Here is a 13,548-nt window from a genome sequence, read left to right as displayed (position 1 = left end):
CCATGGACTATAGCTCACCAGTCTCCTCCATCCATGGGATTATTCCGGCAAGAATACTAAAATGGGTTGACATTTTCTTCTCCAGGGGAATCTTCCCTACCCAGAGATCAAATCTGCATCTCCTGTGGCTCCTGCATTGGCAGGCTAATTCTTTACCACTGAGCCACCAGAGAAGCTCACTATCAGGAAGGAACTATGCAAAGCTTTTTATGTGTACTGATTAAATCTGCCAGGCTTCTGTGACTTAGCAACTAAACCACCACCACTAAATCTGTCAGCTACTCCAAAAGGATAGATACTGTTATTCCTATTGTTTGGGTGAGGATATTAACATTTAGAATATTTCCAGTGACTTTCCAAAATCAAACAGCAAATATGTGTAGAACCAAAACTCAAAACCAGAGTTTCAAATTACAAAAGGTTTGCATTTGATATCACTTAGAAAGAGCTCCAAATTATAAAAGTTTTGCACTTGATCTTATTTAGAAAAATATTTTTTTGTTGTTTTTTTAAATTTTATTTTATTTTTAAACTTTACAATATTGTATTAGTTTTGCCAAATATCCAAATGAATCCACCACAGGTATACCTGTGTTCCCCATCCTGAACCCTCCTCCTTCCTCCCTCCCCATACCCTCCCTCTGGGTCATCCCAGTGCACCAGCCCCAAGCATCCAGTATCGTGCATCAAACCTGGACTGGCAACTCGTTTCATACATGATATTTTACATGTTTCAATGCCATTCTCCCAAATCTCCCCACCCTCTCCCTCTCCCACAGAGTCCATAAGACTGATCTATACATCAGTGTCTCTTTTGCTGTCTCGTACACAGGGTTATTGTTACCATCTTTCTAAATTCCATATATATGTGTTAGTATACTGTATTGGTGTTTTTCTTTCTGGCTTACTTCACTCTGTATAATAGGCTCCAGTTTCATCCACCTCATTAGAACTGATTCAAATGTATTCTTTTTAATGGCTGAGTAATACTCCATTGTGTATATGTACCACTGCTTTCTTATCCATTCATCTGCTGATGGACATCTAGGTTGCTTCCATGTCCTGGCTATTATAAACGGTGCTGCAATGAACATTGGGGTACATGTGTCTCTTTCCCTTCTGGTTTCCTCAGTGTGTATGCCCAGCACTGGGATTGCTGGATCATAAGGCAGTTCTATTTCTAGTTTTTTAAGGAATCTCCACACTGTTCTCCATAGTGGCTGTACTAGTTTGCATCCCCACCAACAGTGTAAGAGGGTTCACTTTTCTCCACACCTCTCCATTTCACGCCAGTCAGAATGGCTGCGATCCAAAAGTATAAAAATATTTTTAACAGATAACTTTTTAAAATCTTCCATTTTTGTCGTAGTTTCAATACTTTCCTTTGTGAATTTTTAATTTATTCCTTTTGTCAATTTTTCTAGTAGGATGTTGTACATTGATCATATAAATATACCATTCCTTTCTTTTTGGTAAAATGCATTTTGCTTCTTTACTCTTCTGGGTATCCAGGATTGAATGGTTTCCAGGATCAAGAAAGTTTATCTTTATCACAAAAAATTAATAACCCCTTAAGTCTCTTTTTTATACCTGATGTTTTAGCTTTACAACACTGTCATTATCTGATAATTTTTATAATTTCTTATTTGCTTCTATTCTTCCTCCATCATTGAACTGTATGAACTATTGTATATTAGCACTGTATACTCTTTATCCAGAAGTTAGTCAGTCTTCAATTTATACTCCCAAATATATGATATAATTTCTCTTCAAAGTTTAGAATAAATGATTTTATGCAGAGAAGATTGAATGTGGGATGAAGTATTCAGAGATTGCACATGGGATCACTTGAGGGAAATTTTTCATATGAAAATTATATATGTTAATATTAAATGTAAAATATGAATTGTAGAATTTCAACTATGTTTACAATGCTAATTTCCGAGAAAACTAGTCATGTTATTTTTGTTTCTTGATAGTCACATTCACCACATGGAACCAGGGAATGAGACAAAAATTTTGGAATTTCTTCTTCTGGGATTTTCAGAGGAACCAGAACTGCAGCCCCTCATATTTGGTCTATTCCTCTTTATGTACCTGATTACTGTGTTTGGAAACCTGCTCATTATCCTGGCTGTCAGCTCAGACTCCTACCTCCACACCCCCATGTACTTCTTCCTCTCCAACCTGTCCTTTGTAGACATCTGTTTCACCTCCACAACCATCCCAAAGATGCTGCAGAACATAAGGACACAGAGCAAAGTACTAACCTATGAAGGCTGCATCACCCAGATGTATTTTTTCGTACTCTTTGCAGTATTGGACATGTTTCTCCTGACTGTGATGGCCTATGACCGATTTGTAGCCATCTGTCACCCCCTGCATTACATGGTCATCATGAACCCCTGGCTCTGTGGTCTGCTGGTTCTGATGTCCTGGATGATGAGTGCCCTGAATTCCTTGTTACAAAGTGCAATGGTGTTGAGATTGTCCTTCTGTACAGATTTGGAAATCCCCCACTTTTTCTGTGAAATTAATCAGTTGATTCAACTTGCCTGTTCTGACATGTTTCTTAATGAGATAGTAATGTATTTTGCAGCTGCAATATTGGGTGGTGGTTCCTTCACTGGGATTCTTTATTCATATTCCAAGATAGTTTCTTCAGTACAAAGAATCTCCTCAGCTCAGGGGAAGTATAAGGCATTTTCCACCTGTGCATCTCACCTCTCAGTTGTCTCTTTATTTTATTGTACGTGTTTAGGAGTGTACCTTAGCTCTGCTGCTACCCACAGCTCGCATTCAAGTGCAATTGCCTCAGTGATGTATACTGTGGTCACACCCATGCTGAACCCCTTCATCTATAGTCTGCGGAACAAAGACATAAAGAGGGCTCTGGAAAAAATCATTAGGAAGGCAGTTATAAAATTGTTATCTGTTCTGGGACTGAAGAACTACCCATGATTGCAGGATTTAAATAAATGGAGCCAGAAATTGCTATGTTTTAACCAGATTTTGTAAGGAGAACTTGTCCATTTATTTCTAGAAATTTCCTTTTATTTGAATTCAACTCATCTACACAATTTAAAGAACTCAATTTATTGAGCTTTATTATGAATAAAGTTTTGGAAATTTTGATAGAGGGTGCATGAATCTATAGAATGCTTTGGGTAGCATCAGCATTTCAATATTAAGTCTTCCAAGCCATGGACACCTAATATTTTTTCATCTATTTGTCTTATTCAATTTTTCTCATCAATATATTACAGGTTTTAGTGTAAGGTATTTTAGTCTTACCCCTCATTGATTTCTGTATCTACATGATCTATCTAACCCCTCTGAACAACAATTCTGAAAATTTAGAATGAGGGTTCTGATTGTATGGTCCTCATTGGATGGACCTTTTTAAAGAACAAATGGGACAATCAAACTTAGCTTTGGAGAAATCTTTGTCTCAAGACTATAAAAAGGTTCAGCGTTATAACTTTGGAATCCAGAAGAGTTCATGGAGTAGTAATAAGCATTGGATACCCTTGACATCTAACTGGTCTCTTGGGAACAAATCAGCCCAGAAAATTTCCATTCTGTCCAGATAAGTTCCCATGGGGGAAATGTGCTTGGGATTGGAGTAACAGTGAAAAATGTGCTAACGAGAAAATACAGTGGATATGCAGAGCTGTAAATATGTCCACTGCTGCTAGGTCTAAGCATGTTCCACTTTGAGCTGGAGAAGTCATGGTTTGTGCATTTGGATTCCTGAGTCTGGCTCAGGGACCCATACTTCACTTCTTACTTCTTTCTTATCTGGGAACAGAGCTTCATTCTCCACCATCAACCACCTGGGGAAGTTTTGGACTTCCACCCAGTGACCTCCATCTCAACCTTTCCATCCAGGTGAGTCTTAGAGCCCAGTAGACACTTCAGGAGAAAGCCACAGAGAAAGAAATCCAAGAACATTAGCCTGCAGTCACTTAGAAACCCAAATACCTGGCTCAGAGCCAACAGATCTCCTTGTTTACATGCATGGTTGATTAACTGATTTATAATCAATTTATTTAATATGTTCAAAGAAAATCACCTATCAGATTCAGCAGTACAAGATTATTAGTGATAATTAAGTGATAAGAATGAAAATATACTTGGATGAAATTCAAGAAGAAATTGGAAGCACAATGGTCTCAGTAAAATTTGAACATTTCTAGGGAGATTTAGGGTAGGAAAATAAACTATTATATAAAAAGGAATTTGCAGTGACATAATGACATTGTTTTAATTTAGAAACTTTTTACGATGGCATATGAATTTGAGCAAATTCTGGGAGATAGTGAAAGTCAGGGAAGGCTGGTGTGCTGCAGTCTGTGGTGTCACAAAGATTCAAATCAACAGCATAGCTATTACCTGGAAACTACAATTTTTGATAAACATTTCACAAAATTTTCTCTTACATTGACCATTCACTTGAAAAAACATTAAATTTAATATGCAAACAGACAGATGGTAAAGAGCTTATCTTTGCAACTGTTTATTACCTGGGAGACTGGATATATTTGGAGGTTGATTATCCACTTGCTTTATCACAAACTGTTTATGCATATTCTTTGCTTTATGCACTGGATTCAGATTGTTTCATTCTTTCCAGGTTTTTTTCTGTATCATTTCTTTTATAGTATATTTCGCCTCCAGCTCTGAAAAAAAAGGCCTGGAATTACACTTCAACATGTGGATGAGGGGGAGAATGAGATGTATTTTAAATACCTTGACAAGCCTTCTATGCTGAAATAGATACCTGCAACTTCTCTCTCCCCACTCTTTCCCTCACATATAGGTGTCTCAGGTACCATTTCACCCCCAAACTGCTCTAAGCTCCAGCCACTTCCCCATTCTCTGTTTATTCTTAGTCTTTTAACTGCATTTCTTTAAACAAAGATTTACAAATTCTTTCAAAAAAACTTTTACTCTTTGCAATTGAAATCATGTATGTAAATGTAATATATCTGTTGTTGGGTTGCATGAGAGCTTATAAGTTTGGGATGTTCAAATCTATCAATTGGTCGTATTTTATACTCTCTCCCATTGATTTTTTTTTAATTTTTTAATTTTATTTTTTAACTTTACAATATTGATTTTTTAAACATCAAAAGTTCTTATGCATCCATCAGTTCAGTTCATTTCAGTTTAGTCACTCAGTCATGTCCAATTCTTTGTGACCCCATGGACTGCAGCATGCGAAGCTTCCCTGTCCATCTCCAACCCCCAGAGCTTGCTCAAACTCATGTCCATCGAGTCAATGATGCCATCTAACCATCTCATCCTCTGTTGTCCCCTTCTCCTCCTGCCTTCAATCTTTCCCAGCATCAGGGTCTTTTCCAATGAGTCAGCTCTTCGCATCAGGTGGCCAAAGTATTGGAGCTTCAGCTTCAGCATCAGTCCTTCCAATGAATATTCAGGACTGATTTCATTTATGATTGACCGGTTTGATTTTCTTGCAGTCCTTCTATGCATCCATAGAAGTAATAAGCCACCTGTTATATGCATTACCATATAATCTCACATGTTTTTTGTTTCTGCCACCTTTTGCCTTTTGTGAGTAGTCTATTTTAAAAAGAGCAATTATTTGCTGCCTTCTTGTGGAATATGTGCTTTTGCATACAATTAAAGATCACTTATATGTTTTTCATAAGCATATTTTAATCCATTTATGTTTGTGTAGGTTGAAATTAAAATTTTAGATACAACTTCCTGCACTATTTTTTAAATTGCATTTTCTATTCTCTTTTAAATTTTTACCCATATTATTATATTTAAAACCTGTGTTAATGTGACTATTACTACTTTATATTTTTCTTTCAGAAGTTCATTTTATTATATCATTCTATTTTGCTTAATATCTTTGTTTTGAATCCAATATATTTAATCTGGTTTTGTTTCCCTTGGTGTTCTTTTTATTTTGAAAATTTAATTTTCTAAAATATTTGTTTCTGTATAAATGCACACCATTATTAAACCACTAGAGTGAACAAAGCAGATGAGGTCTCTGCTTTGGATCTCATATTTCCATGGAGAAAGAAGAGTATAGTAAAAAATGCATGTACAACAAAAATGTCCTTAGGTATAAATCAAATGAGAAAGGAGTAAGTTTTGTGGCATGGGTAGGATTTTATAGAGTATTTTGTGGGGAGGTCTTTGAGTTTGGGACAAGAATCACAAACAGAAGTGAAATGTGACCAATGGTTTTAGCAAAAAGAGTTCTAAACTCAAAGTCCAAGAATGACAATGATAACACATAAGAAGACTGAGAGACAAGACATCCTCATCCACTATCTTATTACCTCATTCTTTGAAATGTGTGAAAATATGTGTAGCCAAATACACAGGAATAAATACAGAAAAAAAATTCAGTCAAGGTTCTAATGTGAATGCCATAATGAGGCAAGTGGAGGAATAAAAGTGCAATCAGCATGTGGTCCCTGGAGTCTGACTTCCGCACCCACGGTGCTACCTGTTCTCTCTGCAACTGAACTCTTCCCTTGAGCTCTATTCACATTGCTTCTCACCCTTTTAAGGACTAGCCTCTCTTGTAAGTATTCTTGAATTAACTGCAGTAGATAAGAAGCTTTTCAGAATGTGTCCCAGAGTAAAACACACCTTTTACATGTGATCCAGCTTGTGTGCACAGGCAACCAAGGAATACACCTGTGCATGTGGCTTCCCAGGTGGCACTAGTGGTAAAGAACCTACCTGCCAATGCGGGAGACAGAAGAGATATGTGTTTGATCCCTGAGTCGGAAAGATCCCCTGGAAGAGGGTGTGGCAACTCACTCCAGTATTCTTGCCTGGAGAATTCCATGGACAGAGGAGCCTGGGGGGCTACAGTCCATAGGGTCCCAAAGAGTCAAACACAACTGAAGTGACTTAACACACATGCACCCATGTGTATGCACATACACACACAAGAACAGCTGGACAAAAAGAATAAACTCCTTATATGTATTAATACAATGCACTCTATCCTTCTGTGTTTAATTTGTTATATCCTATTTTATTTTTACAAACTATAGTCTGACACTCTAATAAATCTGAATCTAAGAATATGGAAAACATTCCTCCAGCATGCCTCCCATACGTACATTAGCATTTACCTGCTTCTTTTTCTTCCCTAATCATCCACAGTTTCTGAGAGAACATATTATTTTATTGCTTTATGAAATATATAATTTATTTATTCAGCTACTTTTCCCAACTAAACTAAGTTTGGGGGGTTGTGGAGTATGTATGATAATGATACATGCCTCAAGGCACTCACAGTCTAGATGAAAATATTGAATTAATAAAAATCACACAATGATAACCTTTTATCTAAATTATCACTAGATAAACTGTCCTTTTTCTGTGGGAATAATTTTAAAGTTCATGTAGGAGAAGTCCAAAACTCCATCTCTAAAACAGGAGATGGAGTTTTCAATACAGAGATAAGTGAAAAATTTCCCTATAGACCAGTGATTGACTCTCCAAGCAGAGGGAACAGGTGCATATATGCTCTGAGACTCAAGCCTGTGGCATCTAGTGAATCTGTGGCTCAAGTTCAATATTCATGAGATGAAGGTGAGTAAGGGCAGCACGAGTGTAAAGTTGGTGGTTCATTCAGGGAGAGTCAAGGCTGGGGTTTGAAGTTGTGGAATTTGTGGTCCATTCCTTATTGGGGAGTCACTAGTGAGAGTTAAGTCAGGGAGTTGGACAGTCAGCTTTGTAATATAGAAAGACTTCTTTAGCTTAATATGAATATTGGATAGAGGGCCCTGTACCAGCCTGTGATAGATGGGAAAGATGACCAGAAACTGAAATAAGGCTGGGGATTGGGGACTAAGATGTGGAAAAGCAATGGAAAGATTTGAGAGGAAAAAGAGAAAAATCATCCGAATCTCATCACCAGAGGTGGTGTAAATCATTCATTTACTACCAGGAAGGAACTATTCTAAACGTTTTGCGTATATAGACTAAATCTGTCAACTATCTTATTGTGAGTACTGCTATCCCAATAATTTGAGTAATAATATTAACATTTAGAAGGTTCCAATGGCTCTCCATGTTCAAACAGCAAATATGTGCAGATCCAAAATGTAAATCTAGAATTTCAAACTACAAAAGTTTTACAGCTGATATCACTTAGAAATTCTTTTACCAAATCATTCTTTAAATCCTCCACTTTTGTTGAACTTTATTTCACTTTGTGAATTGTGGGTTTATTCGCTTTGCTCATTTTCCTGATGGGAAATCTGTCAGATATTTGATAACATAAATACATCTCTTCTTTCTTTTTTAGATAAAATGCTTTTTTGCTGCTTTGTTATTCTGGGTAACATGGGGATAGAACAGGGGCTGGAATGTCACCAAAACTAAGGAAGCTTTATACTCACCACAAACTCTACGCATTACCTAAGTTTATTAGAACTTTTTTCCCCCTTACATGTCCTTTTCTCCCCCTTTCAGTTTTTTAAAGTGATATTTTTTTTTCTTTGAATACTGGACATAAAATGGTCATGTTAAAAAAGAGGCCCACCCATGTTCACAGGTCCATGGGAGACTTAGTGACTGGAATTTAGGTACTGTTGCTACAATTTTGCAGGAAAGATAATCATTGACATTGACAAAACATTGACAGCTTGCTTTGTGTCATTGTTTTCCTAATTATTGTGGCTCAGAGTGTACTGGTAGTAGCATTACTCCAGTAGGAGTGTGTGTGTGTGTGTGTGTGTGTGCACGCGCACGCAAGTGTGCATGTTGTGGAGCATGAACAGTTCCCAAGGCAGAAAAGGGATACCTGAGCCCATGTACACATACATGTGTATTAAGCCGCTCTAGTCATGTTCTACTCTTTGTAATCCTATGAGCTGTACCTTGCCAGGCTCCTCTGTCCATGGGATTCTCCAGGTAAGAATATTGGCATGGGCTGCCATTCCCTTCTCCAGAGGATCTTCCTGATCCAGGGATTGAACCCATGTCTTTTATGTCTCCTGCATTGACAGGTGGATTCTTTACCACTGGTGCCACTTGGGAAGCCTGAGTCCCCATATAAGGATCTTCGGTATGAGGTCCTTATAATATAAACCAATATATAAAAATAAATTATAAAAAAAGAAAAGAAAAGAATGAGGAAGGGATTCATTTCTAATCACTGGATCTCTTGGAAACAAAATTAATAAAATTCAGGTAAAAATATGGCGAACTAAGTTCCCTGTGACTTGAAGTCTCAGCTGTTGCAGGAAGGACACCTCGTTCCTCCAAATTCTCTGACACTAGCATCACTCTCCATCTTGCACATCCCCCTGGACACAGTGGCTTACTTTTTAACCTTGACTTTCTGAAACAACTGTTTTTCAGGTCCTTTGCCCTGGCTTTTCACTCTGACCAGCACACACTTCAACCAGATAACCTAGTGTCTCCCACCCATTTTTCCATGAGGTCTCCAATCAAATATTTTCCAGTATAATTGAATGACTGAGTAAAAAATAATATACCTTTAACCATTTTGTTATATCTGATTCCTTTTTGTTCATTGCATCTGTCACCATCTGAAAATTTGTAGGATTTTTTTCTTTATATTTTTTCTCCATTACTGAAGAACTATAGAGACTATTGTACATTTTGCCTAGATATTGGTCAGACCTCAACTGACATTCCTCAAATGTGTCACAGTAACTTCTTATTAAAAGTGTAGAATACCTTACAACCTGGACAAAAGGCTGGATGCACAATAAGAAGGCATAAGAGCATGCCTTGAAGGGGAAAGTTCCATACCAAATTATGGATACTGACTTCTAATGCAAAGTATATATTGCAGAATTCAATTAGGTTTCCAATCACAATTTTTGAGAAACTTCGTCATGTTAATTTTTTTTCCTGGTAGCCATCTCCACCACATGGAACCAGTGAATGATACACAAATTTCAGAATTTCTTCTTCTGGGATTATCAAATGAACCAGAACTGCAACCTCTCATATATGGGCTTTTCCTCTCCACGTACCTGACCACTGTGTTCGGAAACCTGCTCATCATCCTGGCTGTCAGCTCAGATACCCATCTCCACACCCCCATGTACTTCTTCCTCTCCAACCTGTCCTTTGTAGACATCTGTTTCATCTCCACCACCATCCCAAAGATGCTGAATAATATACAGACACAGAGCAAAGTTATAACTTATGAAGGCTGCATCACCCAGATATACTTCTTCCTATTCTTTGCTGCACTGGAAAACTTCCTCCTGACTGTGATGGCCTATGATCGCTTCATGGCCATCTGTCAGCCTCTCCACTACATGGTTATCATGAATCCCCGGCTCTGTGCACTGCTGGTGCTGGTGTCCTGGGTGATGAGTGCCCTGAATTCCTTAAGCCAAAGCTTAATGATGTTGTGGCTGTCCTTCTGTACAGACGTGGAAATCCCCCATTTTTTCTGTGAAATTAATCAAGTGGTTCGACTTGCCTGTTCTGACACATTTCTGAACGACATGGTGATGTATTTTGCAGCTGGGACGTTGGGTGGTGCTTCCCTCACTGGTATTCTTTACTCATACTCTAAGATAGTTTCCTCCATACGAGGAATGTCATCAGCCCATGGGAAGTATAAAGCATTTTCTACCTGTGCATCTCATCTCTCAATTGTTTCCTTATTTTATTGTACTATCTTAGGAGTGTACCTTAGCTCCACAGGTACCTACAGCTCACACTCAAGTGCAATCGCCTCAGTGATGTACACAGTGGTCACACCCATGCTGAACCCCTTCATCTACAGTCTCAGAAATAAAGACATAAAGAGGGCTTTGAAAAGAATCACTGGAATGTCAGTTATATAAGGTCCAATTGTCCTGGGGCTGAAGAAATACTCATGATTATAGGGCTCAAAACCTCAGAAGCAGAAGGTGCTATTCTTCCTTTTTTAAAATTTACTTGAGTGAAGTATAGTTGATTTACAATGTAGTATCACTTTCTACTGTACAGCAAAGTGATTGTTTTATATATATATATATATATATATATATATATATATATATATAGCAGCAGCAGCACACATTATTTTTCATATTCTTTTGCATCATGGTTTTGTCACAGGTTATTGAATATATATATATATATATATATATATATATTCCATGTCTTGGCTATTGTAAATAGTGCTGCAATGACTGCTGGGGTGCATATATCTTTTCAAATTACACTATTCCCTGGATATATGCCTAGAAGTAGAATTGCTGGATTATATGTCAATTCTATTTTTACTGTTTTGAGGACCCTCCATACTGTTTTCCATAGTGACTCCAATAACTTACATGCCCATCGACAGTGCAGGAGGGTTCCCTTTTGTCCACACCCCCTCCAGTATTTTTTATTGGTAGACTTTTTAAAGATGCCCATTCTGACGGTGTGAAGTGGTACCTCACTGTTTTGATTGTTGAAGTAGAACTTTCTCCTTCTATTTATTTACTTGAATGCCCATTTCTTTGAATTCAACTCCTCGACACAATTTGTCATTCAGTTTATTAAGCTTCTACTCTGTATTTTATATAGACATTTTCCCCTTTGTCCATATTCACACATGCCCAAAGTTTTTCCCAAGTTTAAATCAGAAATGTTTGAAAATTTTCCATTATCTTACACGGGACAACTTTGATTTCTTAAAAATGATTTCTTCTCAAAGACCTGTTTCAGTGGACTTGTGGACACAGTGCAAGAAGAAGGGAGTGGGACGAATCAAGAAAGTAGCATCAACATATACACACTATTGTGTGTAAAATAGATAGTTGATGAGAAGTTGCTATATAACATAGGGAGTCCAGCCTGGCACTCTGTGATGACCTAGAGGAGTGGGATGGGGGGAGGGAGGGAGACTGCAGAGAGATGGGACACAATAACTGCAGATTTAAAGTGCACAATTCGATGAATTATAAGAGTTATAAAAAAACTAAGAGAATGTACTGCATGTTTCCATTTGTACATAATAATACAGTGCACATATATTTAAGTGCTTTGCATGTAATTGTGAAAACTTTAAGCTCCCTGGGGCTCAATTTCTTTATTTCTGAAGTTAATGTGGAATACTAAATACAACTTCATACAGATACTGTAAGAAATAAATAAAATGGGTGGAAGTTCATATTTTGTGTAAATAAAATATGTTTGTGTTTATGTGAGTGTGTTTCACACAGTTTTCCTTGAAACTGGCATAATCGTACACACATATATACACATACAAATACAATTAGGATTCCTTCTTTTATGGTAATAGGAAACTTGACAGAATGTTGGAAAGGATAGATATGAAAATAATGAATATCTGAATTACCAAGAAGCATAAAGATGTAGAAATATAAGCACAAAAATTTAAAGTCAAATGGGTAACTTCGTTTTCACAATAGATTACTTATCCTATCTTAAAGTTATGAAGACATCATAGTTAGGCAAAATTAATATTTATGCAATGAAGAATTCACTAATAGCACCAATATATTTAATTTTATTTCAATTTTTTTTCTACTTAATGTCGATTTTCAACATAAAATGCCCTTACCTAAGGTAAGCCAATGAAGAGGCTTAAAGTTAATTCTAGCAAGCAAATTTTATTGAAAAAAAATGTCTATATTATGAGAAAGAAGATTGAAGCTGGAGGAATCAAGCTTCCTGACTTCAGGTTATTCTACAAAGCTACAGTCATCAAGACACTGTGGTATTGGCTCAAAAAAGAAATATAGACCAATGGAACAAGATAGAACGCCCAGAAATAAACCCAGGCACCTATGGGTACCTTATTTTTGACAAAGGAGGCAAGAATACACAATGGGGCAAAGACAGCCTCTTCAATAAATGGTGCTGGAAAAACTGGACAGCTACATGTAAAAGAATGAAATTAGAACAACTCCTAACACTATACACAAAAATAAACTCAAAATGGATTACATACCTAAATTTAAAACAAGAAACTATAAAACCCTTAGAGGAAAACATAGGCAGAACACTCAATGACATAAATCAAAGCAAGATCCTCTGTGACCCACCTCTTAGAGTAACAGAAATAAAAACAGAAGTAAACAAGTGGGATTAAACTTAAAAGCTTTTGCACAGCAAAGGAAACTATAAGCAAAGTGGAAAGGAAACCCTCAGAATGGGAGAAAATAACAGCAAATGAAACAACTGACAAAAGATTAATTTCAAAAATATACAAGCAGCTCATACAACTCAATATCAGAAAAACAAACAACCCAATCAAAAAGTGGGGAAAAGACATAAACAAACATTTCTCCAAAGAAGACTTTCAGATGGCTAACAAACATATGAAAAGATGCTCAACATCACTCATTATTAAAAAAATGCAAATCAAAACTACAATGAGATATCACCTCACACTGGTCAGAAGGGCCCTCATCAAAAAGTCTACAAACAATAAATACTGGAGAGGGTGTAGAGAAAAGGGAACGCTCTTGCACTGTTGGTGGGAATGTAAATTGATACAGTCACTATGGAAGATGGTATGGAGATTCCTTAAAAATCCAGGAATAAAAC

General features: G+C 37.0%; 2 protein-coding genes across 2 annotated transcripts; both read left to right on the top strand.

The window, feature by feature from the left end:
- The first annotated feature begins 1,956 nt into the window (after window positions 1-1,956).
- LOC123335169 (olfactory receptor 7A10-like) lies at window positions 1,957-2,961 on the top strand. The gene has a single exon (XM_044948249.1). The coding sequence runs from the start codon at window positions 1,957-1,959 to the stop codon at window positions 2,959-2,961; it is 1,005 nt and encodes a 334-aa protein (XP_044804184.1).
- A 6,851-nt stretch (window positions 2,962-9,812) lies between these two features.
- Window positions 9,813-10,962, top strand: LOC112587092 (olfactory receptor 7A17-like). The gene has a single exon (XM_025294161.2). It carries the CDS (start codon window positions 9,816-9,818, stop codon window positions 10,845-10,847), a length of 1,032 nt encoding a protein of 343 aa, XP_025149946.2. The 5' UTR covers window positions 9,813-9,815; the 3' UTR covers window positions 10,848-10,962.
- The last annotated feature ends 2,586 nt before the right edge of the window (window positions 10,963-13,548 follow it).

The sequence above is a fragment of the Bubalus bubalis genome, chromosome 9 (assembly GCF_019923935.1).
Source record: "Bubalus bubalis isolate 160015118507 breed Murrah chromosome 9, NDDB_SH_1, whole genome shotgun sequence".
NCBI classification, from domain to species: domain Eukaryota; kingdom Metazoa; phylum Chordata; class Mammalia; order Artiodactyla; family Bovidae; genus Bubalus; species Bubalus bubalis.
This window is presented reverse-complemented; position numbering and strand designations above follow the sequence as displayed.

Bases quoted from the DNA above. Each gene is read 5' to 3' on its own strand.
- LOC123335169 (XM_044948249.1), top strand. From the start codon at position 1,957: ATGTTATTTTTGTTTCTTGATAGTCACATTCACCACATGGAACCAGGG.
- LOC112587092 (XM_025294161.2), top strand. From the start codon at position 9,816: ATGCAAAGTATATATTGCAGAATTCAATTAGGTTTCCAATCACAATTT.